The sequence below is a fragment of the Nicotiana attenuata genome, unplaced genomic scaffold, assembly GCF_001879085.1.
Source record: "Nicotiana attenuata strain UT unplaced genomic scaffold, NIATTr2, whole genome shotgun sequence".
Lineage (NCBI taxonomy): Eukaryota > Viridiplantae > Streptophyta > Magnoliopsida > Solanales > Solanaceae > Nicotiana > Nicotiana attenuata.
The window spans coordinates 112,353-125,337 of NW_017670514.1; the positions used below are offsets into that span (position 1 = coordinate 112,353).

The 12,985-nt window shown below is 38.9% G+C and overlaps 1 protein-coding gene across 1 annotated transcript in view; it reads right to left on the bottom strand.

The window, feature by feature from the left end:
- Positions 1-12,985, bottom strand: part of LOC109240434 — a 51,612-nt gene that overhangs the window by 24,000 nt on the left and 14,627 nt on the right. Inside the window, 11 exon segments of the mRNA XM_019407083.1 lie at positions 3,797-3,928; positions 4,017-4,364; positions 4,452-4,904; positions 4,992-5,066; positions 5,156-5,320; positions 6,190-6,288; positions 6,365-6,458; positions 11,927-12,036; positions 12,131-12,334; positions 12,445-12,648; positions 12,730-12,850. Coding sequence (XP_019262628.1) covers positions 3,797-3,928; positions 4,017-4,364; positions 4,452-4,904; positions 4,992-5,066; positions 5,156-5,320; positions 6,190-6,288; positions 6,365-6,458; positions 11,927-12,036; positions 12,131-12,334; positions 12,445-12,648; positions 12,730-12,850 — 2,005 coding nt within the window.

Below are 12,985 nucleotides of genomic sequence, written 5' to 3' on the forward strand. Positions count from 1 at the left end.
CAACAGTTATGGAAAAAAAACGAATTAATAAGTTCACATTCTTAATTTTAAGAGAAAGTCTTATCTGTATCTTGGGGTTTAATACGCGTCAAAGCAATTTTTTTTGTTCTAAAATCTACCAAGTAATTACAGTTCTAACTACATAAAATTGGAGGATGTTAAGTCCTAGTTTTGGATATTCTAACTCATCTCCATTGTTAATGCATAACACGAACAGCTAAGATATCACTTCCCTCTTTGAGACTCTCTCTCAGTTAGTACCTAATTTCTTGTCAGAACTTTTATGATCTTTAGTTACATGATTGTTGTAACACAGGAAGCTGACCAATCAAAAGGATGTGTTACCTTCTCTCTTACTGTATTTATTTAGTTGCTTTCTGTGCCAATTTATAGATTGTTGATGGGGCCAAATTATTAAATTACCTTGTACTACTCAAGTGCCATAGGTCAATTTATTTTGGTATAATTCTTTATTGGAGAACGAATTCTATTATGAACATTTGTAACTTAAGTGAAGGGTTGCGTCCCTTCAAATTAATAAGTGGTTTTATTTAATTTTTTTAAGTAGAATATTTAAATTATATAGAAGGGCATTTAGGTAATTTAACTTTTTAGTTTTAGGCTTCCCACTTTTATAGTAATAGGATTTTGCATGAAATAAGGCGACAACAGTAAGTATAATCTCTGCCAAAATAGATCAATCTAAGAATCAACAGTAAGTATAATCTCTGCCAAAATAGATCAATCTAAGAATCAGTAGATTCTACATAATCTGTACAAGTTTACATCCACTTCTTTACTGGTACTAATACTTAAGGGAGAGCAAGGAGGTTGATCTAACTCAAGTTGAATCCTATGTGTGTTTCGAAGGTGAAAAGCGCAAAAAGCGCCAAGGTATGTTGGGATTTAAAGCGCAAACTTTAGTAAAGAAAGACACATAATGAAGATAAAAATTAAGGTATACAGAATGCAAGAAAAAAATAACTACAAAAGCAAACAAAAATTACGAGTACAGGAATCTTAAAAATCTATAATTAAATTAAATATATGAAGAACTTATGTTAATCAAGTTAGGACCATCTTAGATTTCGAATTTCGAAGAAAAATATTTTTTAATTCAAATCTAAAGCCTAGTTTTTTTCTTGCACTACACTTTAAATCCGAATTACTTCATAGCCACCCATGATGGTCCCTTAACAATTAATGGACCAATTTTCCAATCCAATCACTTGTCTATTTATTTATTTACTTATTTTGTGAGAGAGAATTTGCTGACTATATTTTTTATGTAGTGCCTTTCGCGGGTGCCTCCTAAATAAATTTCTTTTATAGTAGTAGTTCATTGGCTAGTTTTTGTTGAAGCGCATGCCTCGGATCTTAGCGCCTTCAGTGAAGCACCCAACTTGTGTTGCGCCTGACTTCCATTAATCGTAACTTGGCCACACCTTTGACAACACCTTTCTGTTCCAATTTATATGGTATTGTCTCCTTATTAGTATATTTTAAAAAAGGCACCCTATATTTGAAAATAATTTAATTTTAAATTTTCCATTTCTCTTAATGACGTGCTTCTATAGTCACAGAAGCATGTTTAAGACCTCAAATTCCAAAAGTCAAGTCTTTCGTTCTTAAACTCCATGCCCCGTCAAACAGTGCCACATAAATTTGAAATGGAGGAAGAAGATGCCCAAAGAATGAAGGTGGAGTGCGATGATTCCGTTGTACAAGATCAAAGGTAACGTCCAAAATCGCAACAACTATAGGGGTATCAAGTTGCTTAGTCATACTATGCAAGTTTGGGAGAGAATGGCGGAGGTAAGAGTTAGGAGGACAATGTCTATCTCTGAGAACCAGTTCAGATTCATGCTGCGGGACGTTCGACTACGAAAGCTATTCACCTTGTTAGGAGGTTGATGGAACACTACAGGGAGAGGAGGAAGAATTTGCATATGGTGTTTATCAACCTAGAGAAAGCGTACAAAAGAGTCTAAGGGTGTTCCTGTGGCGTACATTAGAGCGATTAAGGACATGTACGATGGAGCTAAGACTCAGGTGAGGACGGTGAGAGGGGACTCAAATCATTTTCCGGTTATGATGGGGTTACACCAGGGATCCGCGCTTAGCCTGTTTTTATTTGTCTTGGCGATGGATGCACTGATGTGTCACATTCAAGAGGAGGTGCCACGGTGTATACTATTCGCAGATGACATAGTACTAATCGACGAGACGTGGAACGATGTTAACGACAAGCTGGAGGTGTGGAGACAGACCCTAGAGTCTAAAGGGTTCAAGTTGATCAGGACTAAGACAGGATACTTGGCGTGCAAGTTCATGACGGAGGAAGTGGACATGGATGTGATGCTCGATTCATAAGTCATTCCCACGAGAGAAAGTTACAAGTATCTCGGTCAGTTACTCAAGGGAATAGGAAAATTGATGAGGATGTCATACATCGTATCGGAGCGGGGTGAATGAAATGGAGGTTAACATCTGTATTCTGTGTGATAAGAATGTGCCACAAAAACATAAAGACAAGTTCTACAGAGTGGTGGTTGGAGCGACTATGTTGTAGGGGGCAAAATGTTGGGCAGTGAAGAGTTCACATACTTAGAAGATGAAAGTAGCAGAGATGAGGAAGTTGAGAGATGACGAAGCTGAGATGGATGGGCAGGCATACCAGGTTGGATAGGATTAGGAATGAAGATATCCGGGTAAAGGTGGGTGTGGCCCCAGTGGAAGACAAGATGTAGGAAGCGAGGCTTAGATGGTTCGGGCATGTGAATAGGAGTAGCTCAGATGCCCCAGTAAGAAGATGTGAGCGGTTGGCATTGGTGGGTATAAGGAGAGGTAGAGTGAAGCCAAAGAAATATTGGGGAGAGGTGATCAAGCAGGACATGGCGCGGTTTCAGCTTACCGAGGACATGGCCCTTGATGTGAGGATGTGGAGGTCGAGAATTAGGATAGAAGGTTAGTAGGTGGTCGAACGCTTCTAGATCCGTACAGGGGGAATTAGGGTTAGTTTGGTAGTGTTTTCTTACTCTTAGATTGCTAACTTTACATGTTTTCCTATTACCATGTGCATTGGTTTCTTAATTTCTTGTTGTGGTTGATGCTTGTTGCTACTGCTTCATTCCATCTATTTTCTGGCTCTTAGTTTGTTGTGATTATCTTTCTGGCACTTGGTGTTGGTAACGCTTGTTTCTACTATTTCTTTCTTCCTTCCTAAGCTGAGGGTCTCTCGAAAACAGCCCTCTACCTTTCCAAGATAGGGGTAAGGTCTGCGTACACATTACCCTCCCTAGACCCCACTTGTGGGTCATCACTGGTTGTTGTTGTTGCTGTTGCTATATTTTTATAATGGTGTTGAATGGGCCAGCTTGCATACACCTCGACTATTCCATAGGGTACATCCGTACATGCTACCGCCCACCAGAACAAGTATCAGGTAACTCTGCCATGGGAAGAAATAACCTAGTGTTTCACTGTTTCTGCTAAAATTTGAACACTAATCTCCAAGGATCGCACCTGTTTCATTGACTATTGCCCCCCCCCCCCCCCCTCCCGTTGGGTGCAAAGATTTTTAAAAAATTTATTCGAATGAAAATTACTAAAGTTTCAAAGCAGAAAAATACACAGCCATTTTGATCAGACCTACAGGAGTAACTAGCAAATAAGATGTTACTTGACTAATACTATAACCATAGCCAAAAAGACAACAATCACGACAACAACATTCAATGATATTAACAGCAGCAATAGCTAGAACAACGACCACACTAGCTATACAATGAATTACCTCTACGAAAGAACTACCACCAGGATTCCTCATATCACATGCCCAGAAATAAAGGTGGCTGCTAGGGAGGCTGTCGTCACTAATTCTCAGATTTCCAAGAGATGCCTTTATAGTAAAAGAAGATGGAAACACCTATCCGAGGAGAAAACAAGATTGATAAGTTGCACTCACATAATAAATATCACAACGGAAAAAATCAAAGTTGATGGAAACAACAGACCTTGATATCAGTAAGAAAATTATCCTGGGACAAGGTAGCGAGCTTAGATCCATCCTCTTTCATCAGCAAGATCTGGGCACGAGCCATGTTCAGTGTCAGACCGAAAATAATTCTAGACTTCCCCTTTCCAAGCAAACCTTTCACTGCAGGCACATCAGCTGTCTCAAACAACTGCGAATCAACCACATTTTCCTTGGAACTATCATGTTGTGTAATGGCTGATGAAGAAGTGTCACTGAAAGATTCACAGCTTTCCTCCCCCACATTAATGGCATTTACAAATTCCATTACTGCCAGTATTGTTGGCCTACGACAGAAAAAAGACAAGGTAGCAAGTGTGACGGCTACCTGTAATAACCAATAAGCAATTAAGTTAGAAATCCTAAGTGCAGAACTAAGTAAACAGATTTATCCAGATAAGAAACACCAGCTGACCTTTGTATCAATGCTACTATAGCGAGGTGACTTCTGGTCATAAATAACCACTTGAGCCTTCACGAAACTATCTAATGTATCAGTCAGTTTTAAAGAATTAGTTCCATTATCATGAACATCGATAGGCAGAAGACCAGCAAAACGATTAAAACTAGGAGCCTTTGACATGGTCTTTTCTGATGACAAAATATTTCCAGATGAATACGGACTATCAGCTAGGTCATTTAAATTTTCAGATGCCTCATAAAAATTCTCTTCTCCATCATATTGACCAAATTCATTGCTCTGGCTTTCGACATCGTTTAAAAGGGGGGGTGCACCAACATTTCTGATGAAGGATCGTGCTAGATAACAAGAGCCAGATATCCCTGTCTGGCACACCAAATCTTCTACCTCCAGAGCTTTCAGGAGAGTCCCTATAAAAATATCATTGCCTCTAATTGAAAGCTCAACCTGTGTAAGACATAAATTTAAAGCATTAAAGCAAAAGATTAGATCAAAGCTAAAATAAGACCGATAGCAAACCTGCAGTAATCTTACCCGACCACCCGTTGCTCGAAATTCAAATAGGCCTCTCTCCTCAGCTAGAAGTGCCTTAGTAAAACTTTGATCATGCTAGACAAAGTGGAAAGCATATTATACATGTCAGTGGAGTCACTGCTTTTCAAGAAAAAGTGTCCTTGATAGTTTTCACCAATACTCACCTCATCACTATAATTGAAGCACATCTTTAACTCATCAAGAATACCAGTCAAATACAGACTCTCCATTTTTGACAGATCCATTAAATCTTGATTGTCTGCATGATCAGCTTCATAGTCTTCAGACTCGGATGATGATTCAGATAAACCAGTAATTGGAGCTGATCCCTGCATGAAACCTCACTTTTGAGAACTTTCTCATAGAAAAGCAACAACATGCAAGGACTTGATGAATATATACTCCTGTTTTCCCCGTACAACATCCCCACCCCACCCCACCCCACCTCAACAAGGGGATAAAAGTACTATCCTGAAAGCAACCAATAAAGACAGTCCTTAAGATCTCCTCAAATCCGAAGACTTAAACTGCCAAATCTAAGTGAAGTTATGATGAAATTAAACTAAGACATCTTGGCCTAGCTCTTAATCCACACCAAAAACCTATTTTTCCAATGCTTCTAAATGATCCCCATTTACTTATAGTAAGGATCTCGATCCATTAACATTGTCCAGAGAAAAGGAATTAGAGAGAGAGAGAGAGATACTCCTGCAAGTTTTTAGGAAAAAATCTTTTTGTCTTGAAGGCAACAGGTTTATCATACTATAGTCTCCAAGATCAAATTCTGCTGACCACTCACCACTCACCACATTCTTTTTTTTAATAACCGCGGGGATACCTGCTACCTGGCACCAGCAACAAGTACCAGATAACTCTATCTACCAAGGCTTGGACAGATGAGAAGAAATCACCTAGTGTATTTGACTCCGCTGGGATTTGAACCTGAGACCTAAGGTTCTCAACCCACTTCATTGATCACTAGGCCACACCCTCGGGTGCTTCACTCACCACATTTTCACCTTAATTTGAACTATTAACAGCAGTTTCTATTCATCAATTCATATTTTGTCATAGGCACCTACAAAGGGATGTTATCTGACAAAGACCATCCAACCACAATCTTATGACTCTAGCTATTGGCATGTCAATAAGCAATCGATTCCAAATCAGCATAAAGAGAAATAGCACAAAGGTCTACCGATGCACGATAGATGGCCCCCAGCAAGTGGCTCTGCCATGTCTTCTTTAATTCTTCAGAGTCACAACGTAATATTAGAGCATTTGCATCTTCCACAACCTACAAGCAATGATAAGGTAAGGAATGTCAGAAAACAGAATCTGCACAACCAAAAGCCAAAGATTTTGAAAAGTACATTGGTGGCTCTTTCAGCACTATAGACAGCCAACACATGTTGTTCGTCGCCAACATCATTTGGAGGAACTTGATATAGTTGCTTTCCTCGTAAACTGCAATAAGGCAGTACAACAATAAAGTTAAGGATACAAAACACAGATAAAAGAAGGATAGCCAGGTGAGCAATAGGAATTACAGTCAGAAAACCTAGATCGGCTTCACACAGAGGACCACCAGAAATCTAGACATTATCTCTCTTTTTTTCCTTTTTTTCAAATAAAGTACCATTGGAGTTGAAAACATGCTGTACGTTCAAATTAGTTGCTGAGATAAGATTCTTGATTCTATAAACCAAACCACATTGTAATAGTATATCATTTATCCAACTTCACTCATCTTCAAGGCATAATATAAATTCACATGCATTTAGCTAATTTCATGTTCTAGCACTATATCTATCTGCCTTTCCAAAGGCATGAAGGCATGAAGTAGGATAGATTTTTGTACATTTTTAATTTTTTGGGATCTGTATTTAGCTACCGGTCCAACACAACCTCTGCTGAAGGTTAATATAACAGCTACCTTTCTCAACAAAAAAAAATATGAAGCCATGAAGTAGGATGATCCAATAATACATTTGGGTTATTCCCTCCCGCCATATCGACGTAAAAAGAGGAACTCCATTCACAAGCATGGTTAATAGGACATACAACTTCCCAACTCTCTGTGAACCTTGCTTCAATTTTGATTTTTGCTCCATGCTATGACAGCGTACCAAACCACTAGACTACAATTCGCGGGGGAAAACAGCAACTTCAATATGTTTTTATCCTTTTTGGGGGTTAATAAACAGTATTTTGATCAAATTATGAGGCTGAATGCAAAAAACATAAACTTCTGATGTTATGAAAAGGGTAAAACCAAATTCCGAGAGAATGTGGATACCTCGGTACAAGGAGTCCCAAATTAACAACAATGCTATTGGGGAGATCTCAATAGACATATGCGTAGATCTACAAACAAATTTCAATCGAGCATATGGGGGATATGGTTATGGTACTAGAAATGAAGAAGTGAAAACTATTTTAGAGTTTGCTTTGTGATTTATTTTTAACCAACAAACTTTTAAAAGAGGGAATCACATCTGGTAACATTTAAGAGTAGCTGTAACTATAGTCAAATAGACTTCATCTAGTAAGTGACAAAGCCACGTATAAGGATTGCAACGTTATAAAATGAAATTCCCTCACCCCTATCACAAACTGATAACCCTTGATGTTCAGTAAAAGAGTGCAACAGAAAAGGGCAATAATTGATTTGACCCAAGCAAACTTTGGGCAGGTCGAGTCATCATCAATCTGTTGATTTGACCCATTTTACCTGCCCAAATTTGACCAACCCACCCAGTTGTTACCTGTACTTATTATTCCAAAAATATTTTTATATTGAGCTCTTAAATAATTTTCCAAGTAAACCATGGTTTTTCCGTCCATTCCATAAATTTTATATCCTTCATAGATGACTCATATCACAGAAGGGCTATTAAAATATGATAATGTAAAGTGTGATCCTCCATAATAAAACAATGGTAAAGAATTGTTTGTTTCTTTTTATTTTGACAAGTTGACGACCTGATGTTATTTTTAATAAGGTAAACAATCCATTAATGAAGGGAAAACCCCGTATATTAGTAGTATACCAAACAGCAGAGAACCCACTAAAAATATGGCTAAATGTACAAAAATACCCAATCATCTATACAAGTTGGGAGCTCATGAGTACACCAAAAGAGAACTAAAGATAAAAGGCTATGCTATCGACTTACAAAGTCATTTGCTAACCCTTCAAACAGTCCGTTATTTCTATCTATCCATACAACTCATATAAGAGCTAACAAGGCAACATCTCAGGCCCTAGGTCTTCTCTCCTCCTTCTACATGCCCAGATATGTAAGAGCAGCTATGTAAGCGCTTCTTTGACAATGCTATGCATCACCCACTGCACTTTTTACCAATGTAGGACCACCCACTACAACTGCGCCGTTTAAATGCAACATGAGATGATCTACATTTTCACTCGAAGGTTTGAACACAAAACACCAAATGTCATGAAGAAACGAACCTTATTCGACACCCCGATAAACGAATCATTCGGTGCAGGATCTCCCAACAATCTATAGTAGTAAGACTTGATTATATATAGGCCATCCCTCCTAAAACCTCACCCATCTCCATAAGTGGTGTATCATTCAATGTAAGGTGCTTGTGAAGCAGCTCCAATAGATGTTAAACTCGCTCATTTCCCAATTCCTAAACCTCAAATCCTGATAAACTTCCCCATTATGTATCTTTCGGCTCTGTTGTACCGTCAACTTTGGCACGACACTCTAAAGAAATTAGGGAAGCAATACTTAACGTCGGTCACCACACCACCTGTGTCTACAAAAACTTATACTACTACCATTCCCTGCCCTAAGTGATAAATAGGCTAAAGTCTTCCCACCCTTTCCTAATGTTCCTCCACAATCCACAATCATATGGTAATGTAACGTTTCTAGTCATATACCCCCTTTCCAATTCTGCTACAACTCTCTACATCAAGCATACTCGTCCACCCAGATTTCCAGAGCTTCTTTCTTTTCTTTTTTGTTTAAGTGGTTAAAAAATACTCTCCAAAGCTTCTTCCTAGTAAGCTTTATTGAAGATCCTAAGATCTTCTACTCCATGATCTTATTCCTTTGAAGATATCACCAATTCGCAATTCATTAAGCAATATTTCCTAATTCCACTTGCGTTCTCCTATCAAAATTCCGCCATGGCCTCTCCAATTTTTGTTCCAGCAAGATCAATGCTGCATCAATGGCATGTAATATGTGGAAGGCACGGTTGATTAATACTTTATTTCCTTCTTGGAACAAATACATATTTCGCCACCTAGCTAGCCGCTTTTCCACCCTCTCAATCACCATATTCCACTCTATTGAGTCCTTACTGAAAGCACCCAGAGAAAAATGGACCAAGGTAAGTAGTAGGTAGTGCTCCTACCTTATTCAACACGTATGCTAGGTCTTCAGTCTGTGCTACCCCGTCCACCGGTTTGATCTCACATTCCCCAAGGTTGAACTTTAGCCTAGATGGACACCACCTGGAACCACATAAGGGTTTGTCTTAAATATTTAGCTGGGCCACACTTGCATCGCTGAATACAAAGGTGTCACAAACATGAACTGGATAACCCTAATGAAACTTTGTTCCTGAACGAGGTAAAAATGTCCCTTAAAAATCCTCCATCGGTTTATTTTTCACCCCCAAAAAGAATAGCATCACAGATAGCGAATCCCCGATCATTAGAAAGTCTTCCATTCACTAAGACTTAGAATCTAACAATAGAAATGCAAAATTTTATCCACCTCCTCTTGTCCCATATATGTCATCAACTCATCATTATGATGTAGTCCAAGAGTTGCTAATGCATATCAACATAGATCTTTTCAAGGTCCAACTTGCATCCAAAAATTCCTAATCCCTAGCTCTCCCTTCTTCCTTCTAGGATCAATCACTTCATTCGCCACCAAAGTTGCATGCAAACTCTGTCCTACTTGATCAAAACGCATTCTAGAAAATGGGTATTGCCTTATTTAGTGCTTTTTTAGTATGTTAGAATGCGCCTAAGGAATTATTTCATATATGATATATGATACCCAGCGAACTACTTATAACCCTCATCTTTCAGCATAATAAGTATGATGTGTTGAGGCTTCTTTGAACTCGCCCGTTTCTAAAAATGTCATAATGGTCCGCATCAAGTCCCCTTAAATCTGCTTTAAAACAGCTGGACAAAGGAAAATGTGAACCCATTTGGTCCCAGGATCTTATCACGGGCACAACTCACCTCTTGTTCTCCTATAATCCTTTCTAACCACTCCCTCCTCTCGTCTCTTGTTTGGTTGAACATTATCCCCCGAAACTTTGGTCTCCATCTAACCTCATTTTTATACAATTAATATTCGTACTCCAAAATATTCTGGACAAGGTGAGAGCAGCCCCCAGGTGGATAAGATGTGGGAAGCGAAGCTGAGATGGTTCGGGTATGTGAAGAGGAAGATAAGCAGATGTCCCGGTCGGAGGTGTGAATGGTTGGTAATGGTAGGGCCAAAGAGGGGTAAGATTAGGCCGAAAAAGTATTGTGGCGAGCTGATCAAGCTCTATGACACATCTTCAGCTTGCCGAGGACATTGACCCTTGACAGGAGGGTGTGGAGGTCGAGGATTAGGGTAGTGGGTGAGTGAGTAGTTGAGCGTGCTTCTTTCTTGTATCTGTATTGCCTTTCTATACCTGTAGTACTAGTGTATTCTCGTATTTTCTATTCTTATTTATAATACTACATGTAGTTTCTTTTGATTCGGTTATCTATTACGTGTTTTCTTTTATTTACATACTTCTCTTGAGCCGAGAGCCTATCAGAAACAACTTTTCTACCTTCACAAGGTAGGGGTAAGGTACGTGTACACACTACCTTCCCCAGATCCCACTTATGGGACTACACTGGGTATGTTGTTGTTGTTACTCCAAAATCGATAGCATACCAAAAGGATAGTGTACCCGGTGACATCACCTGTTCCACCACTCTTTGAGTCTATCTCCAAAATCAAGCACCTTGAGTCACATGTTCTCAAACAGGGGCAGATCTAGTGTTAGGATACCGGGTACATCTGAACCCACTACTTTCGACGAGAAGTGTAAAAATTCACTAAAATTGCAATAAATAGTAGATATGAAATCATAACTTTAAAGATATAATGGGTTCCATGCTAAGAAACTTAAAATTTAAACCCCTAGAATTTAAATCCTAGATCCACCTCAGTCCTCAAACCTGGAAAGAGTACGCAACTCTTTCTTCTACTACTCCCTCCGTTTTAAAAAGATTAGCACTATTTCCTTATTAGTCCATTTCAAAACGTTGGCACCTTTCAATATTTCCTTAATAGGAAGCAATTATAGCCATACAAATGTTATGGCAGATTTCATACCACAAGATTCAAAAGTTTTTCAGCCACACAAATGTTATGGCTTATTTAAGACCACATGTCTCACAAGTTTTCTCTTCTTTATTAAAGTTTGTGTCAAGTCAAACTATGACAATCGCTATCTAGCAAGATAGGCATATAGTCAGAAACAAATCTAAACAATGGAACTAGCAACGCATCCAGCATCATCTCCTCCCATGCAGTTGATACCAAAAGCTGTCCAGCCCTTATTTTGAAATAGACTCATGGTCCGATCCATGTAACACTTGCTCCTATTAAGGGTAATAAATCAATAAGAGTTATTGTTGATAAAACTCCGAAAATTCCTCCATTTCCCTAGACACCGTTATACTCTCCACTCCTTCCTCCCAGAACCTTATTGTCTTAAAGTCTTCCTAATACCCATGGAATCTTCCTCTCAGCCATACAGTTGGTCATCTCCAAAAACTAAAGAAAATTAACGATGTCAACCAGCCTAATGTAGTTGCTTTTGCGGTGTTTTGTCGGGCCTCGATTGTTTAGGTGATGCCACAAGACATGGAGCATAGTTTTTACCTGGTATACTGCTTGTAGGATCTAGAGCCAGGATTTTCCAGTATATAAAGAAAGGTTCCAACTATACATAGGTATCTCCGCTGCCATACAGCCTCCCTACCACCAACACCCTACAGTGAAAAATAATAATTATCAGAAATGTACAACTACTAAAGCACATATCAATATGCAAAAAAGACTTGGATAGGTTAATCTAAAAGTAACCTTCCAGGTAAGAAGACACAACCACCCTTCAAAATCAGATTGAGTCCAAGGACGATAAACATCCGAATCATTTCTTTCCTCTCCTTCAAATATCTTTGCAACTTGCATCAACCGATGATACCGAGCAGGAGAAAAATGGAACCCTAAAGAAGGAAGACGCACTGCGAGTCTCGTCGAAGGAAAGGCAGGATTCTCTAGCCGAATCTGGAAAAATTGGAATATTAGAGGTGTTGCACCCAAAGTTGAAACTGTGAAAACATACTAAGGTAAATTATGTGAATGTAAGATCGTGTTCAGAAGAAATGTGCAATCACCTGTTGAAGCTTTAGAACCACCGCACACTTGTCAATAACAGGCAACCAAGCAACAAAGTTAGACCTAGATGGACCAACTCCATTTGTAGGGGTTTGACTCCAACAGTAATCACCATCAACCAGGAAAGCAGAAACATCACTGAGGACCATATCAAACTGAACGTACATATTCATCTCCTCAGGTGTGACAAATTCAGAATCATCCTGCCCATATTACAGAAACACGGGACTTTAGCCAACTGAGGGATATCTGGTCCTATAGATTCAGATGATCCTTAGATTTACCTTTGTAGAAATCACCAAATTTCCCAAGTCAAGAAGCAGCTTAGTTGAGAGAGTGTTATCTGGAGAGAAATCTGTAGGAATGGTAATTTTTGGAGCCGCAATATTCAAATCCAGAAAGAACCTGGTAAAAAGCGGATATCAATTTTAAAATTATCTGGATGGTATAAAAGAATGCAACATGTTGATATCCACCACTAGATTTGTTTGGGTTCGAAGGTTGATAATGCTGCAACATTAAACAGCGAAGGATAGATAC